The sequence below is a fragment of the Dendropsophus ebraccatus genome, chromosome 12 (assembly GCF_027789765.1).
Source record: "Dendropsophus ebraccatus isolate aDenEbr1 chromosome 12, aDenEbr1.pat, whole genome shotgun sequence".
NCBI classification, from domain to species: domain Eukaryota; kingdom Metazoa; phylum Chordata; class Amphibia; order Anura; family Hylidae; genus Dendropsophus; species Dendropsophus ebraccatus.
The window spans coordinates 64557688-64583892 of NC_091465.1; the positions used below are offsets into that span (position 1 = coordinate 64557688).

The window sequence follows — 26205 nt, forward strand, 5'->3', positions numbered from 1 at the left end:
TCATGAACCAATCAATCTCTGACTTTTCCCCAAATCTGCCAAGAGACAGCTGGAGAAAAAGGCCTTAACATTCAGCATCTACAAGACATGACCATAATCATGTCCATGATCCTAACAGTACCTCTGTTACCACTACCTGGTGGACATTAGGACATTACACATTAAATGCTGACACCACTCTCTTCTGTTCTCTTAGGATGGCCAAAGACTCCTTCCAGGCTTAGGGCGCCCATACACATTAGATTAACATAGGCCAAATCCAATAGGATCAATTTAAACCCTAGTGCTAGGGGGACTTTTAACTTTCCCCTCAAGGTATATGTCGGAGGAGATGAGGATTGGGCATTTGGATTTCAACATTCCTGATCCATTTGATCTCAGAGAAGAAAAGCCGCGGACAGAACTGTCTACTGATGAATTTCTTACCTTTCTGGATGGGATTGCAGCCTATACAGACTTAAAATCTATGTCACTGACACAGTCTTATAATTAAATGCTGTACCCATTATAAAATTTCCTCTTTCAACTAAATGCTAAAACTTAATATGGATCGGTATTGGTTTATTTCTGTGAGCGTCTATGTCTTCTAAGCATCTAGAGTGTAGTAGAACAGTACCAGATTTCGCCCCTGTCCTTCTGCCTTAATACACACTTCTCACCCCACAGTAGTCTTCAGTAGATATGATCGAACAGGGCTGAGGTTTAGGTTCGTACGAACCCGAACCATCATCATTTGACTCCCGCTGCCTTCCTGTTCCATGGGGAAGGTGGAGACAGCCCGAGTACCGCCTGGAAAACAGGGATACAGTCAAATGCCAATGGTTTGGGTTTGTACGAACCCTCGGCCCTGTTCGATCATCTCTAGTCTTCAGTATTCTCTGTTCATCCTATTGGCAATTTCAGGAACAGGAAGACTGGCTGTCTGGCACCATTACAGGAGCTTTGACACTGTAGCGCTTAGTATGTGATAAAACAACATTTTATGGGATGAACGGATCCAAAGTCTTTCTGCAATCAGGTCTCAGCGGCAAGAGATGCAACAGACGAACAACTTTGTGCCTACTGGAAGCTCCATAAAGAAGGTGGCATCCCATAACAATTTTATATTGAGATTCCTCCCCCTTAGTATACGGACCTGATTCAGCTCACAAAATATCCTTTGTGTATAGCAGACTACTACAAAAGTTTCATGATGTTTTAGTATACAACACATCTTTCTTGCTACTAAGTGGCTCCAATCACAGTAATGTCCATAACACCTTCATCAGTACCAGTAGGGCTCCGCCTATAAGGAACGTGCTCCTGTGGGCAGTAGTGCAACCCGAGAAATACGATGCAATGTTTCCACTGTTACATAGATTGCCCTGACAGCAGTACAGCTTCTGACTGGCCTGGAGAGCCAAGGAAGCTGAAAGACCCCAACATACGTCCTTAGAGCAGCAGCCTCGCATCAGAGTGTTCCCCCGAGGAAACCCTGTACAAATATCCACAGAACAGAGTTAATCAGAAGTAGTCAGTATATAGCAGTCTGTATATATTATATTACTTAGCTCTATTTCTATTGATCTCATCAAATTGCAATAGTATCCATGGTCATATTGGTATTAATTAGTATTGATTGAGCACTAAAAACTAGAGCGACAAAACCCACTGAAATCAATGGGAGACTCAAGTTACCCCCTGCTCAGAAGAGCAAAGGGTGCCTGCTTCACCTTCAAGGGACATGTAAACAAAATATATACAAAAATGAGAAAGAAAAAATGCAATATGTTACTGCAGGCTGGGCAGGCGGTGGGGCAAAGTGCCAGAAAGTCAGAGGCTAGATTACTTTAGGCTGCCTATAACGCTGCATTACACCAATGGTGCCACTATACAGGGAGAAGAGCCAAATGGTTCTTTTTCTGTTCTCACTGTACTTTAGGTGCCAAAGAGCTGATCAACAGGGTGCCAGCTGTCAGCACCCCATCAATCAACAATAATAGCCTATCCTGTGGACTGGCCAGGCCCGGACTGATAATCTGGCAGGCCGGGCAAATGCCCGCTGGGCTGCTCAGATTATCAGTCGGAGGGCCGCCGACCAGCCCCCCTGCTAAAGGCCCTATTCCACCAACAGATCTGACGACAGATTATCTGCCAAAGATTTGAAGCCAAACCCAGGAGTGGATTTGAAAAGAGGAGAAATCCAGTCTTTCCTTTATGACCTGTTCTCTGTTTATAGTCTGTTCCTGGGTTTGGCTTCAAATCTTTGGCAGATAATCTGTCGTCAGATCTGTTGGTGGAATAGGGCCTTAAGTAAACCACCGGCCACCACGCGCTTACACCCCCCAGCTCCCCGCCCCCCGCGGGCCGCCCTGCATCTGCCGCTGTTAGCTGCTTACATATTCTGCAGCCCGGCCCCGGAGGCTTACAGCTCCAGCCCCGCCTCCTGCATCCCTCTCCTCTCCTGCTCGTCGGCAGACTTGTGACGTCATCAGTTGCTGCCCGCCCGAGCAGGAGAGGAGAGAGATGCAGGCGCCGCGGGGCTGGAGCTGTGAGCCTCCGGGGCCGGGCTGCATCGGGCTGCCGGTAACGGAATATGTAAGCAGCTAACAGCACCGGACCAGAGAGGACCTGCTGGATCCACCAGAGGTGAGTATACTTTTGTTTTTTTGTTTTTTACATGAATGCTCATGTGGGAGCTTCGGTTGGGGCCTATAACATGTGGTTACAGTTACAGAGGGGGTCCTATACTATGTGGGGGCTGTACAGGGGGAAATGCCATGTGGGGGGCTACAGAGGGATGCTTTCACTGTGTGGGGGGCTTCAGGGGGGGATAATATGTTGTGATTATTCTATGTGGGGGCTGGCTGCACAGGGACCTATACTATGTGGGGGGGGGGGATAATATGTTATGGCTATACTATCGGGGGAGGGAAATATGTGGGGGCTGGCTACACAGTGAGTGACATCCCCGTATACTGTGCATATACTGAGTGACATCCCTGTATACTGTGCATATAGTGAGTGACATCCCTGTATACTGTGCATATAGTGACATCCCTGTATACTGTGCATATACTGAGTGACATCCCCGTATACTGTGCATATAGTGAGTGACATCCCCGTATACTGTGCATATAGTGACATCCCTGTATACTGTGCATATACTGAGTGACATCCCCGTATACTGTGCATATAGTGAGTGACGTCCCCGTATACTGTGCATATAGTGACATCCCTGTATACTGTGCATATAGTGAGTGACATCCCCGTATACTGTGCATATAGTGACATCCCTGTATACTGTGCATATAGTGAGTGACGTCCCCGTATACTGTGCATATAGTGACATCCCTGTATACTGTGCATATACTGAGTGACATCCCCGTATACTGTGCATATAGTGAGTGACGTCCCCGTATACTGTGCATATAGTGACATCCCTGTATACTGTGCATATAGTGAGTGACATCCCCGTATACTGTGCATATAGTGACATCCCTGTATACTGTGCATATAGTGAGTGACGTCCCCGTATACTGTGCATATAGTGACATCCCTGTATACTGTGCATATAGTGAGTGACGTCCCCGTATACTGTGCATATAGTGACATCCCTGTATACTGTGCATATACTGAGTGACGTCCCCGTATACTGTGCATATAGTGAGTGACATCCCTGTATACTGTGCATATACTGAGTGACATCCCTGTATACTGTGCATATACTGAGTGACATCCCTCTATACTGTGCATATACTGAGTGACATCCCTGTATACTGTGCATATACTGAGTAACATCCCTGTATACTGTGCATATACTGAGTGACATCCCTGTATACTGTGCATATACAGAGTGACATCCCTGTATACTGTGCATATACTGAGTGACATCCCTGTATATTGTGCATATACTGAGTGACATCCCTGTATACTGTGCATATACAGAGTGACATCCCTGTATACTGTGCATATACTGAGTGACATCCCTGTATACTGTGCATATACTGAGTGACATCCCTGTATATTGTGCATATACTGAGTGACATCCCTGTATACTGTGCATATCCTGAGTGACATCCTTGTATACTGTGCATATCCTGAGTGACATCCCTGTATACTGTGCATATCCTGAGTGACATCCCTGTATACTGTGCATATACTGAGTGACATCCCTGTATACTGTGCATATACTGAGTGACATCCCTGTATATTGTGCATATACTGAGTGACATCCCTGTATACTGTGCATATCCTGAGTGACATCCTTGTATACTGTGCATATCCTGAGTGACATCCCTGTATACTGTGCATATCCTGAGTGACATCCCTGTATACTGTGCATATCCTGAGTGACATCCCTGTATGTTGTGACTATACTATGTGGGGGCTGGCTACACAGAGACCTATACTATTTGGGGGATACAAGAAGGGGGGAATAATATGTTGTGGCTATACTATGTGGGGGCTACAAAGGGGGATATACTATGGGCACTACACAGGGGGAAGGCCTATATTATATTATGTGGGACTGCACAGGGCATCTATATTGTGTGGGGGGCTATATTATTTAGGGGCTGCACATGGGGACCTGTGCTATATAAGTTCTGCTGCTCAGTGGGACCTATGGTATATGGGGACTGCTGCTCAGGGGAGCTTACTATAGGGGAGCATTGATGTTGCCCATATAATGACATAGCACAGAGAGGGTCTAATACTATATAGGCACACAGAGCTGCCTGACTACTATTTAGAGGCACATATTGAGCCTGACTGCTTATGTGGGAGCACAGAGGGGGCACTGTTACTGTGTAAAGCAATGGGGAGTATAAGGTTATGATGAGGTATAAGGTTAGGATGGTGCTAAAGCGTGGAGCCTAAAGTGTTTGTCTCGCAGATTCTGGGGAGACGAGTCATGGCTGGAGAAATCTTCATGATGGGCTGAGCCAGATGGAAAGAAAAGGAAAAAACAGACAACTTTGACTACCAAAAAGGTCACTTATGATTCATGTAGGAAGACGCCTCCTGTAAGTCACTGGATGTAACTGCACAATCATGCATAATCACTTTTTGGTTGCATTCACACGTACAGGATCTGCAACAGATTTGATGCTGGGTTCCGTCATTGAGTAACAAAGCTATCTGCAGCATCAAATCTGCTGCAGATCCTGTATGTGTGAACACACTCTTAAGGTCTGTAGATCCTTTGTATAGCTGGATCTTTACCTCTATGTGGTCACTGCTAGAGATGAGAGACCTTACAGTAAGTTTAGGTTCACATGAACCCAAATTCTCTGAACTTCATCTCTGGTCAATGCTGAGGTAGAATATTGCATTTTATAAACTGGTGCTATAAAGGGAATATTATTAATAGACAGTACAGCAGTATTATCCAGTCACTGTATGGTGATGATGGTAGTGGTCATGGTGTGCCGTATTATTTGTCCTGTGTATACTTATTTTATTGGTAATACTTGTGTTTGTGTAGTGGATTTATTCAGTGACAGCATAGTGGTATTAGTCATGTAGTGATTATGGTAGTGGTCACAGTGTTGAGGTATTATCTGTTACTTGTATACTGTAAAAATGGTAGTATCAGTCTCTTTATAATAGATTGGCCAGTAACAGTAATGATGATATTCGCTTCCTGTATACTGGTAATTTTTGGTAACTATAATAGCTATTTAGAGATATACATAATTATCATGCATAGAAAATTGTCTTTCCAGTGCTAATATTATACAGGAAATGTGTAATATTATTTTACATATCCTAAAAATTTCCCTAGGACCCTACTTATATATATTATCACTGCTGTAACCTGTTGTTGCATGATAGATAGATAGATAGATAGATAGATAGATAGGAGATAGATAGATAGATAGATAGATAGACTTGGCACCATTTCTGTAAATAAAAATGAGTTGCAATACAACACAACATGACCTAAGTGTGATATGGTATGTGGGCTGGAGGGGTGTGAGTGCCAGGGCTGATTTTCAGTCCCAGTCCGGCCCTGGGACTGGCTATCAATTTTTTTATCCTGGACATCCCCATTTAACTGTGAGTATGTTGTGGGGCAGTATTTGAGCACTTAAAGCCACACTTAGGGCCCTATTCCACCGGACGATTATCGTTTGCATAATCGTTAACGATTAACGATCTCAAACAACCGCTATTGCGAAAGACCTGAAAACGTTCACTCATTTCCATGGAACGATAATCGTTACTTATGATCGTAATTGCGATAGTTTTTTCTTCGCTATTTCTTCGCTATTGTGTTCGTATCTATTGTGAACGACCGAACGATGTCTTATTTAATGCGAACGATTTGTGAACGAGCAACAATAAAAATAGGTCCAGGTCTTATAAAGCGATCAACGATTTCTCGTTCGGTCTTTAATCGTTAACTGCATTTCAACCGAACGATTATCGTTTAGACTCGAACGATTTAACGATAATCTGAACGATAATCGTCCGGTGGAATAGGGCCCTTAGTCTAAAACTGACTGCAGGACACATTAGGACTCATTACATTAATCCAATGCGTTCCTTCATCCAAGCACCACAGTGCTCAATAGAGCATTCTCACAAAACACTTGTTATAAGTGTAATAAAAGTTGAGCTTAAAGGGAACCAATCACTAAAAATGTCCACCCACAGCTATAAATACATTCCTATATGGCCTCTAGAACGGTTTCCAGCCATATAAGTAATCGCTAGAAGCTTGAAAGCATGTGGCCGGTCCTCTACTGTTAAGTAGTCACTACTGGTGGGAAAACTCTTTGTTATTCATGCTTCCCAGGGAGCATCGGCACTCAGGGACGGACCCTCTATGATGCTGATGTCATGATCGCGCCTGAAAAGGCATGAGTGCCACCCTCTGTTGCAAAGATTCGACCTGTGCGCCAAAGACTGCGCTTTTGGCATTAGGTCCGTGCCTGGTTTTCTTATGTTCTCTGCTTATGTTTTTTGTGATCCGGTCCATGTTTTCCTAGTTCTCCCTGCACTTTCCTTGTTGTGGTCTTTTCACTAATTGTATAAAAATCAAACTGGGACAGCACTGGAAAAAATGGAAAAAAATGATAAGAATATTTAGATGGAGTGCACGTCTCACCGCACAGGACCCTTCCGTTCGGCTTCAATCCAATAGTAAATGTAGGAGACAGCACTTCTTGTGAAAAAACGTGATTTTTTATTCACATCAGACGCGACGTTTCGGCTGGTACTTCAGCCTTTCTCAAGCGCTTGAGAAAGGCTGAAGTACCAGCCGAAACGTCGCGTCTGATGTGAATAAAAAATCACGTTTTTTCACAAGAAGTGCTGTCTCCTACATTTACTATTTTCACTAATTGTGTCTGCTGTGTTGTGATTGACAGGTCTCTTCTCCTCTGGCTTTCAGTGTTTCTCTTGTGTGTTTCTCCTGCTCAGCCTATCTGCTTGGAGTCCGGGACTTCTGCTCCCTATAAGTTTCTCCCTCCCTTCAGTCTGCGCTCTTGATAGTGTTGTTCAGCTTGTCTGTCAGCTAGATCCTGCCTTTTCTCAGATTGTCTGTATTCCTAGTTCCTGATCCCTTTGCTTGTTTATTACCTTCTTTGTCTTTTGGTTCAGTGTTCTCCTTTAGTCCTCAGTGTGCCTTACTTGTCCTCGGTGTTCCTTGTACAGTCCCCAGTTCATGTTCTCTGGCTTTGGCTTTACCGTTACCTTGTTGTATTTCTGGCTTTGGCTCCACCGTTACCTTGTTGTATCTCTGGCTTTGGCTCCATCGTTACCTTGTTTCATCCCTGGCTTTCGTCCTCCGTTTGTTTGGTCCTCCGTTCCTTGCTGCTTTCTTGGTCCTGTCCTTTTGTGTGTTTTTGTGGCTTTGCCTTGTCTGCTGTCATTGTACCTTGTTCGTCTGTACTGTGTCTTGTCTGTATTCGCACTTACTGCAGCGTAGGGAACGCCGCCCAGTTACGGACGGTCGTTTAGGGCCTGCTCTGCAAGTAGGTAGGGACAGCGTGGGGGGGTCTTAGCCATAGGGCCCACTAGTCCTGTGTCTCTGTGTTCCCAGGGGCCCTGACATCTGAAGGCTCCTATACAGCAATGATGCCAGGGAGGTGTGAATAACAAAGTTTTCCCACCTGTAATGACTATTAAACAGCGGAGGACAGCCAAATGCCTAAGTAGGCAAGACTTACAAAGTACATTTTTGGGCAACATAAGTAACTTTCAGCATGGCTGGAAACCATACTAGGAATGTATTTATAGCTGCGGAGGCAATTTCTTAGTGGTTGGTTCCCTTAAAGCAGTGCTTCTCAATTCCAGTCCTCAGGCCTCACCAATAGGTCATGTTTTGAGGATATTCCATACAAAGAACAGCTGTGATAAGACCTGATGCACTGAGTATAATTATCTCACCTGTGAAATCCTCAAAACAAGACCTGTTGGTGAGGACTGGAATTGAGAAGCACTGCCTTAAAGTAATACAATGTGCAGAATTAGAAAAACATGGCTCCTTCCTTCTAGAAACATTGCCTCTACTGTCCATGGATATTTGTGGAATTGCAGTTCAGCTCTATAGAGGTCAATGGACATCAACTGCAATGACCTGTGGTGTAATCCTGTACAACCTTTGTAAGATAAGCCTGTAATTGTATACTGCGGTATTACCTACTGCGTCCATGCACATGGTCATGTTCCCTGTACACGTGACTGTGTTTGTGATTGGTGTGCGGCACTCTCCTTTACCAGTCTCGTTGCACGCATAGCACTGATATCCATTTGGCGTCTCGTCCACTGTCACTGTTGGAGAAAAATACTTTGGATAAAAGGTTTGCATTTCTTTTTATAACATCTGGTTCTATATGGAGGACATAACATGGGTATAAATGCAGAATCTCAGATATTTATCCCAAAGTCTGCATGTGGTATAAGCCCAGATTTTTATAATGAGTTTCATGTAAAGTCCAGTCAGTGCCTACAGGACAGTAGGATCCTGCTCATAATCCATGGAAATCAAAACTAGTGCAAGACTCCACGGCATATGTACAGGGGAAGGAAACTACCCCAAGGACTACGTCATTCTGGGATAAGAAGGGTGGAGCAAGAGTATAAGGTTCATGCTACTACAGTCCTACTACAACCCATAGGATATAACCATAAGGTCTCCGTATATTCTACACATAGTCACATTAGATTATTATGCACCCCTTTTCCCGGGCGTACGCCTGCCGTAACCCCTGCTTCCTCGATGAACTGGAAGGGGAAACTCTAGTGCTGATGCTGCGTACCACCACTCCGGTCCCCCGAGTCCCCAGCCACTTTCTGGTAAGAGGGGACCTGGGTCGTGACAGTCAGCGGCCATAATGGGGTCTTGCCTCAGGCGCTGACTGTGTCCCCTCTCTAACCAGGAAGTGGCTGGGGGCCCAAGGGACTGGAGCAGCAATACGTGGCTGGAGCAAGGCAGGTGAAAGCACATTATTTCTTTCAGCCTACCCCTCCCATCCCTTTTACAAAAAATTGGCCTGCCCAGAGTTGTCCTTTAAAGAGGATGTACCACCAGGTACATCCTCTTTAATCTGAACCCACGGATCGAACTGCGCCGGTTCCCATCTGAACCCTCGGACCACGGCCCGGTTCCCATGCACGGCGCCGTTCTATGCACCGGAACCGGCCGGTGCTCAAGCACTGAAGGTAGGTCGGGCCGCCCCCAGTGGGAGGGAATTCCCTCCCCTGTATGACGCGCCTCCCTTAAAATGAATGGAGCCGCGTCATACAGGGGAGGCAATTCCCTTCCACTGGGGGCGGGCCGGCCTACCTCCAGTGCTTGAGCACCGGCCGTTTCCGGTGCATAGAACAGCGCCGTGCCCGGGAACCAGGCCGCGGTCCGAAAAACGGCTTCCCCGTGACAGCGCCGTTTGATCCGTGGGTTCAGATTAAAGAGGATGTACCTGGTGGTACATCCTCTTTAAGCTGAGTGGAGTAAGCAAAATGATCCAAAAGGTTGAATGTCATGAAGACTCTTGACAATTAGACTTTAAACACTGTCTAAAAAAATATATAATACTTTTTACAAAGGCAATGTAACCCAGTGAATCCCATGCCTTGGTGTGAGGTGTGTACATTACCTGACTGGACGCCTTTGTTGCAATTGTTGAGCCCACAGCATGACACCTGTGTGTATACTCTGGGGCCACCGGTGTTATAGTCCAGCCGCCGTCCACAAAGATTACCTGTTCCACAGCCTTTAAATACAACGTCTGAGCTGGAAACTGCAGGAATAAGAGTATTCTTAATATGTGATGCTTGATATATTGTCCATACATGGTCCAGACTCTGGTCTAGTCTCACCATTGACATACACAGTCTTGATAGTCATACAGCGATCTTGTACTCCAGCACATTGGAGAGTCGTCAGGTTGGGTGATGCACAGGATGCACTGTTACCCTCACAGGTCGCACATGTTAGACCGGATACAGAGACTTGTGCTGAAAGAAAAACAAAATTACTACATAGAATGAAATTACAGCTACCTTCTCTTAAAAAGTCACTATGGCGCCCAAGTATTGGGGGTTTATTGTTACCTACTCCTAAGAAGATACAATTTTTGGAAGGCCTATGCACTCTCTTCTATGTTCCTTACAGGTTCCGAGGGTGAGGATGCTAAAGGTCCTGTTCTACTCAGACTTCTGAGAAGTGGTTATTGTTTTACCAAAACTCTAAGAGTAGTCTGTGGGCCACTCTGACTACGAGCCCTGGGGCACGGCCCTAATGCCCCTTCTGACTGTAATGAAGTGGTGTGATTTTGTAAGACATTAAGAAGTTGTGGGTCATCTATGAATCAGATTTTGTAGAATTTGCATACTCAGTCAAACAAGAAACATTTACAAACTGTTAACAAACACAATATCAAGACTAGATGAAGTGAATAGACTAATAAACATGAATGGACTTTACCATAGTATGTGCCAGTATTGCAAAAGTCTGAGATGCAACACTGGGAGCTGACATAGGTTTGCCTGTACCCCAGATCCACATAAACTGTCTGGTTGCAGACTAGGCCTTGCGAGCAGCCTTTATACGTCCATTCTGTGATATTCCCAGACTCTGCAAGAAAAGATTGACGGTATTACTGTACTGCATTATATTCTTTTACATAGATATTATTGTACATAGGGGGCAGTATTTTGGTAGTTATCTTCTTATACATAGGATACACTATTATAGTAGTTATATTCTTGTATATAGGAGCAGTATTATAGTAGTTAAATTATTGTATATAGAGGCAGTATTATAGTAGTTATATTCTTGTATATAGGAGCAGTATAAAAGTAGTTATATTCTTGTTAATAGGAGGCAGTGTTATAGTAGTTATATTTTTGTACATTGGATGAAGTATTATAGTTGTTATATTCTTGTATACAGGGGCAGTATTATAGTAGTTATATTCTTGTACATAGGAGGCAGTATTATAGTAGTTATATTCTTGTACATAGGAGCAGTTTTATAGTAGTTATATTCTTGTATATAGAGGCACTATTATAGTAGTTATATTCTTGTATATAGAGGCAGTATTATAGTAGTTATATTCTTGTATATAGAGGCAGTATTATAGTAGTTATATTCTTGTATATAGGAGCAGTATTATAGTAGTTATATTCTTGTATGTAGGAGCAGTATTATAGTAGTTATATTCTTGTATATAGGGGCAGTATTATAGTAGTTATAGTCTCTAAAGCAGAATGCGGTCGGCACCACTAACGCTGTGATAGCAGGTGAGTATGCAATGACACAGTAATTCCAACAGGGTGCTCCGTGAAAACAGAAGAATGTATCATGTAAACAATGAAGACAGAGGTCCAGGCACTCACCGATCTTTTGGAATCTTAATATATGCACAATACACATCAGGGAAAGGAGGACAGGTGGCAGTGCGAGCATACGCTACCCCAGTGACGTACGCCCGCACTTCCACCTGTCCTCCCTTCCCTGATATGTATTGTGCCTGAATTAAGATTCCAGAAGATCGGCGAGTGCCCGGACCTCTGTCTTCATTGTTTACATTATATTAGTTATATTATTGTACATAGGAGGCAGTATTATAGTAGTTATATTCTTGTACATAGGAGGCAATTTTTATTTGTATAAAACAAACATAAATACAGAAATACTTTTCCATCAGAATAAATAAATAAATGATCATACAGTATAACTTATACTTGTGCAAAGGAAAATAAATTTATACTAATTGTACCTTAAGTGCATTTTAACTAAAGGGGAAAAGAAAAAGAAGTAAATAATAGCCTCCATGACAATATACAATACAATACAATACATCAGTCCAGATGGACGTTCCTCCATAATCTGATGTTCTCCCCTTTTTTCCTGACCTCTAGTGCCTGGATCCACCTGAGCTCTGACAGAATGAGGGATATGGCTTTGCTGTGATTGAATGGCTCACTATGTATGGAGACTCTTGTTCTAGTGTGCCAGTGGTAATACTTGGTCACCGAGATGATCAGATACAGGGTCCCCTGGTTGATGTTATACCCATTAGATGTGACCCCATAGATGATTTCTGGGTATTTCAGGGACTGTAATGTGGGGATCTGTAGCTTGGCTGATATGTCACACCAGATTTTCCGTCCACCCCAACAATCTGAGAAGAAGTGAACCATAGTCTCCTCCTGCTGACAACCCAAGGGACACATGCGATCTGACACACTGAGGAACTTTAGATTTCCCCTGACAAAAAGCTTCCCCTGTAATGACAGCCAGGCAATATCCCAGAACTTAGGGGGGAGCCGCGGATCATTGAGAAGCCTCAGACTATCCTGCAGGGTTGTGGTTGGACAGTCCCTAAGTACAGGCTGTACACTGTAGAAGGTCTTACACACTCTGGAGTATAGATCTTTCCTGGTTTTACTCTCTATGAAAGATTTATCAATACCCCATTTCTTGAGACATCGTATTCCATACTCCAGATACTGGGGAAGGTGTCCAGGAGTCAATCTCCCCCTCTTGAGACTGCCGCCTCGCATCCAAGGTTCTGCAAAAGGCAATATCCAGTCCCTGACACTATTCACCCACAGAGGACTGTTGTTTGAGTCCAGGCAACCAAAATTGACTTTAAGAAACATGGAGTCAAAGAACACCCTTGGATTTAACATATCTAGCCCACCCTCTCTCCTCTGCAGGTAAGTTATCCCTCTTTTAACTGGGTTCAACCTGTTCCCCCATAAAAGCTGGAAGAACAGGCTAAAGAGCCTAGCCGAGAAAGTTTCTGGCAAAGGAAAGACGACAGAGACGTACAAGAAGACGGGGACCAGGTAAGTCTTCAACATTGAGATCCGCTCTCTATAGGTCAGCCTCCAGTTCTTCCATCGCTGAACCTTTACATTTCCGGCTTCCAACTTTTCCTCCCAATTTAGCCTGGCATTGTCATCCCTCCCAAATTTAACCCCTAAGATCTTAATATGGGTGGAGGCCTTGGCAAACTGCGGCAGATCAAAATCTGGGTCTGTATTCAATGTCCAGAAAGCTTGACTCTTCTCAAGGTTGACCAGAGACCCTGAGGCCTCCGAGTAGCTTCTGATGGCTGCAGACAACATCTCCACCTCACGAGGCTCAGATATTACTACAGTCACATCATCCGCGTAAGCAACAACATCCAGGGGCAAGCAATGGGGGACTGGTACCCCCTGAAAACCCCACCGCTGCAGTGATCTCAGGAACGGATCGATAGCAAACACATACAGCAGTGGACTCAGTGGGCAACCCTGTCGCACCCCTGCCTCTACCCTGAACGTGCCACCCTGCCAACCATTGATCAGAGGAAAGCTCTCAGCCTCACAATACAAAGTTCTCAGCCAATCTATGAATTGTCCCGGAATACCGTACTTTGATAAAGTGGCCCATAGATAAACATGATCTACTCTGTCAAAGGCTTTAGCCTGGTCAAGACCTACAACATATCTCCCACACCCAAGGGCTTTACATCTCTCAAACATCTCCCTGATAGAGAGCACCGCTCCAGAGATGTTCCGCCCTTTTACCGTGCCATACTGACAGCCTGCCAACAGTGCCGGGGACAAACAAACTAATCTAGAGAACAGAATTTTTGCCAGAATCTTCCTGTCGACATTCAAGAGGGCAATTGGCCTCCAGTTCTTGATGTCGCTAGGGTCTTTACCTTTAGACAGCAGAATCAACGATGAGACCCTCATGGATGGAGGCATCAGGTGATTTTCTAGACAATTCCTATATACATCCACAAGGATTGGAGCCAAGAGGTCTCTGAATTTCTTATAGAATTCTGCTGTTATCCCATCTGGACCTGGTGCCTTCTTCAGATGTAACTTATCAATGGCCTCTTTGACCTCCTCCACCGTTAACTCTGCTGTCAAAGGAGAAAAGTCCAAATTATTAGTATCAGGCACTGGAGTTGCCTCCAAGAATTGGGTCACTTTTTCCTTATCCAAAGCCTTCCTCCGAAACAAGTCAGTATAGTAGGATCTCACGACCCCCAAGATACCCTCCCGCGATTCCTGCAAAACACCCTCGGAGTCAGTGAGACCTGAGATTAATTTCTTTGCCACCCGCTCCCGGCAATTCTCAAAGGGATCAGGAGACCCTAAGGACCCATAATCCCGTTCAACCACCAGGGAGGTATACCTACTGTACTGATACTGCCTTATCTCAGATTTCAGCCGGTCAATCCTTTGTTGGTCACCCTCACCCGCCGAATAGAGTGACTCCAATTCTTTACGCAGTCTTAGATACTGGCCATACTTACTCTTCCCTTTCTTAATAGACAGTTTCTTCAAGAGGGAGCGGATCTCCTCCTTGACATCCTCCCACCAGTCAGCCATACTGTTATAAAAATCCACTCTCTCAAGTTGGTTCTGAAGGAGGGAGTGAACACAACGCTGGACATGAACGTCATCCAGGAGGCTGGAATTAAGTTTCCATAACCCCCTACCAAGATCTGGACGTTTAGCGACTCCCAGACAGAAACACAAGGCCAGGTGATCGGAGTATGGGACGGCTTTCTCATTTATACCACTAATAGTTTCTGTGGGATTCACAAACGCCAGATCTATTCTACTCCTCCTGTTACCACAGCAGTATGTGAATTTTGGCCTCCTTCCACCCTGAGTAAACACATCACTCAGACCAGCCTGCAAAATGATATTATTAAGGACTGTAGAGTCCCTGACCACAGCTCTGCCGGAGGACCTGTCACCTGATGACCGGGCAACGTTAAAGTCTCCAGCTAATACAACGGGCATAGAGGTAAACAGGTATGGCTTCACCTCATTAAACACATGGATCCTTTCGGTCACTGTCTGTGGGCCATAGATGTTAATAAATCTAAGCCGTCTGCCGTGGACAGTGACCTCAAGGACCAGACACCTTCCCATAACAACCTCAGTCATCCTATGTACAGTCACGTCAGTGGTGGTAAAAAGTATGGCTACTCCCGCATAAGGCTCTACAGCCAGAGACCAAAAGGACGGACCAGATGTCCAATCTCTCTGGGCCTCAGACAACAGTCCAGATGACGTCAGACGTGTCTCTTGTAAGAAGATGACATCAGCATTAAGGTGTCTCAGATGGTCGTATACTGCATGTCTTGTTCTTCTTACTTTTATACTGTTGGCATTACTGGAGATGATGTTTAATGAGAACCCAGCCATGAGAAGACAATAGAGGAATACCATATACGTGACTGCCATCATTATATGTCAGAGTCGCTGTCTCTACCCCCAGTCTCCATATCTGACTGTGTTGGAGTCTCTACAGTAGGTGTTTTCTTTTTTGTGCGGGGGAGCCCTGTGTCCTCTTCACACTCTTTATCTATCCTTCCTAGCTCTTTCTCATAGTCACCATCTGATTCTGAGAGGACATCATATCTATTAGATAAGACCATGACTCCATCAATGGTAGTGACTGGTTTCTTGGCCCTCTGGCCTGCGCTGGGACTCTCCTCAGGTTTTCGGGTGGACGGGTCTTTTTTCTTCCTCTTATTGCACTTAATTTCCTCAGATACAGATGGTGACCTAGAGGAGACTGTCTGTGACTGCTGTTGGTCTGAGGTGGCCTCTATGGGTGCTTGTACCCCCTCTGTGCGTCTCTGTACCCCCTGTGTGTGTGCTTGCACCCCCTCTGATGATGGACCTGGTTCTACATTGTCTGACCCCTGCAGGACCTCCTGTCTGGTCAGTACTGTCCCTGATATTAAAGCCTCCTCCTCTAAGACATCTGTCGCTGTCAGCAAGTCCTGGTCAGGGAGGTCTCCACATATATTGTGCCAGGCATCTGGGCATTCCCTGTGCGGGTGGCCGATCCTACCACATAGGTTACAGCGGATGTTCTTGCAGATGGAACTGACATGGCCGACCTCCCCACACAGGTTGCACCTCAGCACCGTGCACACACTCGCCACATGACCAAGTTTACCGCACTTAAAGCATTTCCTGGGCTGACCGGGGTAGAAACAGACCCCCTTCTCTCTCCCAATGAAGAAGGAATTGGGGAGATGCAGCGTGATGTTATTATGCTGCCGTAGTTTCACCAGTGCCCGCCACCCTCCAGTCCAGATACCATCATCGTCACGGGCTTTGGTGAGGTCAGACATGAGGTCACAGTGTCGTCTGAGCCATACCACTATATCCTGGGGGGGAACAGACTCATTCCAGAAGATGATATTTACCGTGGCCGTATCGGGCTTAGAAATGGGAATGAGGATGAAATTACTCCAGCCCTCTGTGTCCCTAAACCTGGGAAACTGCGCCCAAAACCGATCCAGACTGGACATGAGCTTAAAGCTAACGTCATAGCCCTGTCTGTCTGGAAGGTTTATTACGGCCAGGATGTCGGCTGGTGTAAACCCCATCTGGTGGCACAGGAGCTCCCGGATCACCAGTCTCCTGGCAGGAAGGTCTTCCTTGTTGCCCTTATGTTTGAACCTCACCACGTTCCTCCTCTTAAACGCCTGGCCGGTATAATGGGCACTGGGGGTGAATGATGGAGCCCCCCGACTCCAGGCGTTTCTGGGGGGTTCCTGACGGGGGGCACTCTCAGGGGGTTTAGGGTGAGGATCTGTACTAGAGGGGGCAGCCTCAACATGTGGGGGGCTTAATGGGGGGAAATCACATGCAACATTATTTTTAACCTCCTCCACCCCATCAACCATGGCATCATCAGATGGTTCCATGTCCCACACAGACTGCGTATCCCCTCCAACCCCTGACACCTCAGGTACACCATGACCACCACTACTGTCCACAGTCTGACACCCAGATAATTGTCCACTGTCCTGCTGCTGGGCAGTGTTGGCTGGGACTTGTGGTGCCGATGTTGCTTCTCCTGGGACTTGTAGTCCATGTGCTGCTACCTGAGGGTTATGTACACCAGGATTAACATTACTGTCCACAGTCTCACACACAGATGACTCTCCACACTCTCCAATGTCCTGCTGTTGTACAGTGTTGGCTGGGACTTGTAGTGCATGTGGTTGTCCCAGCTGGTCTTTTTTCTCCTTCTGGAATACAAAGCTTGGGGCCTGCAGGATGACACGTGGCCCTCGCTGGGACATAGACGCAGCGTCTGAGGGTCTAGACTGGGATGATACAGTCTGAGCTTGGGCAGCAAAGCGTTCCTGGTTGTGGTAAGTCTCAGCCAGAGGCCCCATCCTCTCCAGGACACAGTCCATCTCCCTCACCACATCAGCCAGCTCAATGCTCAGTGAGTGCAGCTTAGCATCATACAGGGTGTTACTCTCTGGTTGCACAGTTTTTAGATTGTAAATACAGTCAATCTGCATTTGCAGCAGTTGCTTATGGTGTTTTAGCTCCCCCATCCTCCTTACCAGACCTGGGATCTCCTCCGCCATCTGCAGCTCAGGTGCTCTCTCTGGCTCCTTCTCTGGTGCTGCTGGTCTCTCTGGCTCTTTCTCCTCAGGTGTAGGCCTCTGTGCTCTCTCAGGCTGTTTGCAATCACCTGGTTCCAGCTTTCCTTCCAGCTTTGTTGCAGATCTGGTCTTGCCGTGACCCACCATCCTGGAGACCATCACCTGCTGCCTGATGTTCTCCTGCAGAGTCTGTCTCTCCAGAGATGTCCTCTTCTGCCTGGGTGCAGGAGTGGGGGGCTGTGCACCTGCTGCTTCTCCTGCTTGTTTGACCATGTGCTCACCTTGCTGGCTTTGCCTTGGGCTTCCTGCTGCTGCTGCTGCTGTTTTCTCACTGACTTCCATCTTGTTATCTTTCAGTTTACTTGTGCTGCTTACGTTCTTTTGATTACTAGAAACTTTGGGATTTTCATCCACCTTAGAATGCTGGGAGTTGTCTCCCAGTGTAGGCCTTGGAGCCTGGGCCTCGCTTGGGGAGATTCCCCACCCAGGGTGGCCCCGCCCTGGGCTTTCTCCAGGCATCAGAGCTATGCAGGAGAGCTACAAACACACCTCCTCACAGGTAGGAGGCAGTATTATAGTAGTTATATTCTTGTATATAGAGGCACTATTATAGTAGTTATATTCTTGTATATAGAGGCAGTATTATAGTAGTTATATTCTTGTATATAGAGGCAGTATTATAGTAGTTATATTCTTGTATATAGGAGCAGTATTATAGTAGTTATATTCTTGTATGTAGGAGCAGTATTATAGTAGTTATATTCTTGTATATAGGGGCAGTATTATAGTAGTTATAGTCTCTAAAGCAGAATGCGGTCGGCACCACTAACGCTGTGATAGCAGGTGAGTATGCAATGACACAGTAATTCCAACAGGGTGCTCCGTGAAAACAGAAGAATGTATCATGTAAACAATGAAGACAGAGGTCCAGGCACTCACCGATCTTTTGGAATCTTAATATATGCACAATACACATCAGGGAAAGGAGGACAGGTGGCAGTGCGAGCATACGCTACCCCAGTGACGTACGCCCGCACTTCCACCTGTCCTCCCTTCCCTGATATGTATTGTGCCTGAATTAAGATTCCAGAAGATCGGCGAGTGCCCGGACCTCTGTCTTCATTGTTTACATTATATTAGTTATATTATTGTACATAGGAGGCAGTATTATAGTAGTTATATTCTTGTACATAGGAGGCAGTGTTATAGTAGTTATATTCTTGTATATAGGAGTAGTATTATAGTAGTTATATTCTTTTATATAGGAGCAGTATTATAGTAGTTATATTCATGTATATAGGAACAGTATTATAGTAGTTATATTCTTTTATATAGGAGCAGTATTGTAGTAGTTATATTCTTGTACATAGGGGCAGTATTATAGTAGTTATATTCTTGTACTTAGGAGCAGTATTATAGTAGTTATATTCTTGTATATAGGAGCTGTATTATAGTAGTTATGTTCTTGTACATAGAGGCAGTATTATAGTAGTTATATGCACAAGCCAAAAAGACAGAAATGGCTGCACATCGCATCCATGGTTGACACGAAAGCTTGTTCAGCTACATTAAAAACCAACATCAGAAGTTAGTATATAATTTGATCAAACCATATTGCCTCATGTACCAACATGCAGGTCTCTGATACACATAAGTCCCTAGGCCATTCCGTGGCCCCCCTTCTCTTCTTGTGCACGCTTTGCGGGGATTGTGTTCGCTGACCGGCACAGTGATGTTTTTTGGTTAGGCTTTCGTGTCAACCATGGGTTGTGCATATTATAGTAGCTATATTATTGTACATAGGAGCAGTATTACAGTAGTTATGGTTCAGGGAATTACAGTAGTTATATAGGTGGCAGTATTATAGTAGTTATATTCTTGTATATAGGGGGCAGTATTATAGTAGGTATAGTCTATAGTCTTGTATATAGGAGCAGTATTATAGTAGTTATATTCTTGTACATAGGAGCAGTATTATAGTAGTTATATAATGCACAAGCCAGGTGGAGAAGCAACAGAAAGGTAACCATTAGCACTCACCAGTCTTCAGGCAATACGTGTCTTTATTTCAGGGTGACATCAAACAGGTTAGTGTGGGGCAGGGGAAGACAGATCCAGCAGATGTTTGTCCTCAGGCTGAGGGCACGGCATCTGGTTACCTTTCTGTTGCTTCTCTACCTGCCTTGTGCATTATGTTGGATGGACTTATATCTGCAAACCTGTCTGAGCACCACATATAGGCAAGACAATTGGGTTTAAACAATCCTGTTACCCGAGATACCAAGAGTGACACTTCCTACACTTAAAACACATTTTGAACGTATCCCTTACCACTGAATGCTATAGTGCCGACATCTCTTTGGAGCTTGTGTATTATAGTAATTATATTCTTGTACATAGGGGCGGTATTATAGTAGTTATATTCTTGTACATAGAAGCAGTATTATAGTAGTTATATTCTTGTACATAGGGGCAGTATTATAGTAGTTACATTGTTGTACATAGGAGGTAGTTTTATAGTAGTTATATTTTTGTACATAGGATAAAGTATTATAGTAGTTTTATTTTTACATAGGAGGTAGTGTTATAGTAGTTATATTTTTGTACATAGGATGAAGTATTATAGTAGTTATATTCTTGTACATAGGAGCAGGGTTATAGTAATTATATTCTTGTACATATGAGCAGTATTATAGTAGTTATATTTTTGTATATAGGGGCAGTATTATAGTAATTATATTCTTGTACATAGGTGGTGGTATTATAGTAGTTATATTCTTGTATATAGAATTATTATAGTAATTATATTCTTGTACATAGGTGGTGTTATTATAGTTCTATTGGTAGTTTTATAACTGTATTGTAAAAGTCATATATACAGATCACAATGACTTTCCCATGAATAGCATAATTTAGAAACTAGTGTTCTTTAATTGTCTAGTGAACCATTAAACCCATCTAATCCAATTCAATACACACTGTTGGTTTAGTAACTGTTGCCATAAAACAATAAAGTTTCGACAATGGCCCTTTAAATTTATGCAAAAAAATAAAAAAAGAAAGAAAATTCAATGCACAATAGAAGTACAATAGAAGCGGATGCTTTGAGCTACAATTGTTATGTTCCCAATGCTTCTATATTTAAATACTGAAAGCGCTGAGATCTTTGTGGGGAAGAATAGGCAGTTTGATGTGTTATTTGGTGCATAAAAGAAGTAAGTCCCTAGGATTCCACAGTAAGTGGCTGCGGATTCGGTCTCTGCTGACTCCCCTGCTGAGGAACACAGATTCTCAGAACTCAACTGCAGCTGTCTCAAAGCTTTGTTGAAATAATTGTGTCTTAAGAAGATCGACCCGATCCTTACACGGGATAATCGTGACAGAAAGTAATAATCTGCCGAACAAGAAACTCGTCTGATCGTCGGACCTTAGAATAGAACGGACACCTCAGTTTTACTAGTATATCTGCCAAGGTTTATAGCAAACCTCAAACACATCAATATACCCAAAGATTTGCAAATATCACCGGATAGCCATAGGCTTCATTACATCATGATTTTAATACAATAACAGGGACAACCCATGATAATGTCATATAAGGACATTTCACATTTTGTTATGGAACATTTTTAGAAAATTCTGATTAATAATGCAGAGTGAGGATGGGGAACGCTGGAGGCACTGTCATTGTTTCAGAACTGAAGGCCAACATGGTAGTGATGAGCGAACTTACCAAAAATTCAGGTCTATCCAAACTCAAACATTTTGCATTTGACTCCTGGTGGCTAGAGAAGTTAGATGCAGCCCTAAGAAGTCATGGAAAACATGGAATACAGCCATAGGCTGTATCTATGTTTTCCTAGCAGCTCTAGGGCTGCATCTAACTTCTCCAGCCGCTGGGTCAAATGCGGAATGTTCGAGTTTGGATAAACTTGAACGTTTGGTAAGTTCGCTTATCACTACCAAATGGCCATTAGGTTGGGATGTTGAACGCAATACTAAAAACCAATCTATTATCTTTTTTAATATATATATATCTATAAATAAGTTTAATGAAATTTAACGATCAATGAGGGCCCTGAAGCCTTGGTAAAATGGTCTATTGCAGGAGAAATGAAAACAATGTCAGGGATGTAGCCACAGTGGTGTTACATGCCCCCCTTAAATCATAGGGATTATTGTCATTCACAAAGTTTGGCTTTCAGCAGAGTGGGCAATACGTGGTTTGAGACATGGACACCCTACCTATAACTGTGAAGGCCTGTGACATACAGCTGGTCTGGTCCAGGGTGCAGAGCTGGGTAGATTCCTGGCAGTTATATGGTAATCCAGTGCAGAAGTTACATTTCAGCGACAGTCCTAAGGAAAAATGGAAATATTAAGTCAAAGTACCAAACTGTCCATTAAAGGGAACCTGTCATCGCTTTCATGCTGAATGACAAAGCATGAGGGTAGTCCCTGGTGGCTTTTTCTCATCCCACCAGCCACTGGTTCAGGCAGCAAGTGATGACATGTTCCTATTAAATACAGAGCTACCCTCTGAGAACAGGATCGGGAATTGGCCCCTGGATGGCCACAGGCTGGACCACTAATTGGGAGTAATTTGATCTAAGCAGGTGGTAAAAGGGACATAAAAAAACAATTTTAAAGGCTATGCAGGTATAGAAGCACCCATGGGGCCCTTGGAAAAGGGTGACTCTATGTCAAGGCTCCTCCTGATTCCCAATGGGTAGTAGGTTGTCTAGGATTGGGAAAAAAGTAAGCACTATAGTAAGGACAGTAAGGACAATTTCCCAGTTAGCACTGCAATGTAAGCATAGAAATTGAGTGGGGGCAGACAAGAGCTGAGTCTCTATGCCTCAGATGGTGTATGTGGTATGATGGTGTATGTGGTAGGCCCCTCTCTATACTATGTATACCTCTAGTTCTATTTTTTTTTTTTCCCCCCTCGGGGTTGGGCGGGTGGGTGTGGGTGGGTAGGGTTAATTTACTGCTTGTGATGATTGTATATTTCTGCCTCTAGTTCACTGCATCAGTTATGGCGTCTGCTCTCCTAACAGGCAGAAGCTAAATCCTCTGGAGCTGCCGGTATTTTTGGACTTTCCTCTATGACCACCATGAGGCATCACTGATACACAGAAGTGTATGATTTATACAGGAGACATTACAGCTGAATCCTCAGCCTCTTGCAATGTTAATTCCACTATTCTGAGGAGTGAAGATGGAGCAAGAGGATGGGAGGAGGCAGATGAGCTCTGTGCCCGGAGCCTCGGTAGTAATGATCTAAATACCACTGAGCAGGTCGCTTTATTGGAGATGGCACCAAAGTGGCATCATCTCCCACAGCTGCCCGTGGTACTAGAACATCTAACTTGGCATTTGTACATTAACCCAGTTTTTCTCTAACCCTTTACAAGTTTAAGGGGCCCTATTACATGGCACGATAATCAGGCTTATCATCAGCTGATGGTCGTTATTTAAATTTAAATAAAAACCTTGGCCGCCGCCCGTGCATTGCTGCGTGTGATAGCAGGGGCGTAGCTAGGATTCATGGGGCCCCATAGCAAAAAACTGTATGGGGCCCCCCTCTCCTACACACTAATATATATATATATATATATACATACACACACACAGATACTCGGTGATGTGGCCAAAAAAAAAAATTCTCTGTTATATACATAGGTGCAGGAGCAGACTACCTTTTGCTTAACGCTTTATTTACTGCAGTGTGTAAGTGACCCAAGTGTTCTCTTACATGCTGCAACACAAAAAGGGTTAATGCAGAAGACAATTAGCTCTCTCCTTTGCTACTCCTGCACTGATAACCCCTGACCTCTGCAGGAACTCAGAAAACAGAGGTCAGAGGTTATCAGAGTAGTCAGGCAGAGAGCTAATTGTCTTCTCTATTAATCTTTTTTTTTTGTTTTGCAGCATGTAAGAGAACACTGGGTCACTTACACACTGCAGTAAATAAGGGGTTAAGCAAAAGGACACAGAAGGCTCTTATCTTCCTTGGGCCCCCTCCCTCCACGGGCTCCATAGCAACCGCCTTCCCTGCCTCTATGGTAGCTACGCCACTGTGTGATAGTGATACATGGCTGATGAATGTGAAAAGAAAATAATAAACTTTATACATATCTGTCCATGTTCCCCAGTGTTCTCCTTCTGCCCGCTCCCTGCACCCGCCTGGCCTTTCTGACGCGGTCTCTAAAGTGACAAGCGGCTCAGCCAATCACTGGGTGTGGCACTGTGTTGTTGCCCAGTGATTGGCTGAGCGGCCTGTCACTTCGGAGATCGCGTCAGAAGTGCCAAAGGCAGCTGTGGTGAGCGGGCAGAAGCTAGAAGGACACTGGGAGTGTAGAGAGGTATGCAGGGTGGATAAAAATCAATGATTTTTTTAAAAAAATCAAAAAAATCGGATTTTTTTGATTTAAATCAGATTTTTTTGATTTAAATCGGATTTTTTTCAATAAACTACTTTTTGAGGAAAATATTTTACCATCCAAAGGTTCTTCCATCATGAGATAAAGCTGAGTTGTTTAACTCAGTAGAATAAAGGCTGTATATGTTCTCAAATGTTACAACACAGAGTTGAGAAAAAGACCTTAATCCTATTGTTCTACAAACCTATGAATACAGAATCATCCCCTTCAGTACCAAGTCCAAGAAGTTAGACAATATGTTTCTGATTGTTTGGACTATTTTTTTTTTTTTTTTTGTTTAGCCAAATTAGTTAACATGGATGTTTGTTTAAGCAAATAACGTATGCTGTAATGTTGTTATTGTTTCAGTTGAATAAATCCATTTAAATTGTTATTAAGTTCAGGATTATTTTTCTCCTTCCTAAGTACAACAGAACAGTGGTGTCCAAATATGAATGATTAACCCATTAAACTGGGGAGAAAAAAGTAATATAAAAAGTGATTCTAAAAATCTTCATCTACTTGCATGTTAAAGTAGCAAGAACTAGTTTAGGTAGAAACTTTGATTTAAATCACTGATTTAAATCAAGCCTTCCGGACTAGTGATTTAAATCGTGATTTAAATCGTGATTTAAATCAGTTTGATTTAAAACAAATCCACCCTGGAGGTATGTATAACGTTTATTATTTTACATCGCTAATGATGTTCGTGCAGCCCTTGCTACATGATCACCAAGCCGTCTAACAGGCCCAGTAATCTTACACTAGTCATCAGGCTATGTAATAAAGCCCAAAGAAAATGATTAGTTACCAATTTTATCTAATAATACTTTATAATCTGATCTAGTGTCCTTAGTGGGGTTTGATACCCCAACAAACCTATGTTGTAAGTGTAGTTGTACAGTGTAGTCACTCTTCTTTTAGTTATATAGACTCTATACTGATATAGAGCTTCACATCCCTGAAGCCAGAATTAGGGGCTGTTAATGCATATACATACATACAGCTTCTATTGATCTTAGTACAACATTTGTCTTCAGTAAGCCTTTAAGCTCCCCCTAGTGGTGACTGAAGGCAGTCAGGATTTTATCCTTTCACTGTGCCTATGCTGGCAATTTAGAGCTCTGTAACAGAGCGTCAAATCCTTCTGCTGTTGGATCATACTAGGTATTATAGTTTTGAAAAACTGTAAATTGTACTTGATATCTATGTCAGCTTCCAAGGAGCATGCTATCACAGGATGCTGCTGCCCTACCCCCATAATCAGCTGTAAGGATCAGTTCACACTTTTATCAGTCCTTCAGTCCAATGGAATTTCCAATGTATTTCCATGTAAAGGCATACTGTGGCATATGTCATCCATAGGACCTCATTGTAAAAAAAAATACTTTTAATTAGTGGCTAGGGAAAAAAAGTTATAGCCCATTATTATGTTGTATATGGTGGAAACACATGTAGGCCAGCACATACTGGCCTGAGATATGCCAAACATACACACACACACACACACACACACATATGTATACAGAGCCAAAAAGAAGAAATCAATGCTGATCTGTACAATCTATCGGGGGGGGGGGGGGATTGTGGGGGATCTGCCCCTTTATTACTACCCTAAGTCTTCATGGGGCATTTACAGGACCAGGATTCTACAGGACCACACAAACACTTATAATTCACAAAGAACAATCACTTGACACGTTTAGCTCTGCTGCGTTCTTAGCTTTATCCCATATGCCTGTAGCACCCCCCTGACATGTGTGAGTACTGACCTGGAGAGAGGGAGACACAGAGGAGCAGGAGCTGCAGACACTCGGCCATCTCCATTATTATTCCTTATTTCATTCTCTAACCTGCTTCACTCTCCGGGGCTCATCCTGCGTGACTGATCCACCCACCGGCCG

General features: G+C 43.9%; 1 protein-coding gene across 1 annotated transcript; it reads right to left on the reverse strand.

Annotated features, from left to right (window-relative positions):
- On the reverse strand, window positions 1-26128 carry LOC138768732 (urokinase plasminogen activator surface receptor-like). The gene is made up of 8 exons (XM_069946688.1): window positions 26074-26128; window positions 22122-22235; window positions 10919-11068; window positions 10312-10449; window positions 10089-10232; window positions 8632-8763; window positions 1272-1474; window positions 1-78 (listed from the first exon to the last, which is right to left on the reverse strand). The coding sequence occupies exons 1-8, from the start codon at window positions 26126-26128 to the stop codon at window positions 1-3; spliced, it is 1014 nt and encodes a 337-aa protein (XP_069802789.1).
- Window positions 26129-26205: the final 77 nt, after the last annotated feature.

Coding starts and splice junctions, on each gene's coding strand:
- LOC138768732 (XM_069946688.1), bottom strand. CDS start 26,128: ATGGAGATGGCCGAGTGTCTGCAGCTCCTGCTCCTCTGTGTCTCCCTC. Junction 10,450..10,918: donor CAATACTGGCACATACTATG/GTAAAGTCCATT, acceptor TTTTTCTTTCAG/CACAAGTCTCTGTATCCGGT. Junction 10,233..10,311: donor CAAGACTGTGTATGTCAATG/GTGAGACTAGAC, acceptor TTATTCCTGCAG/TTTCCAGCTCAGACGTTGTA.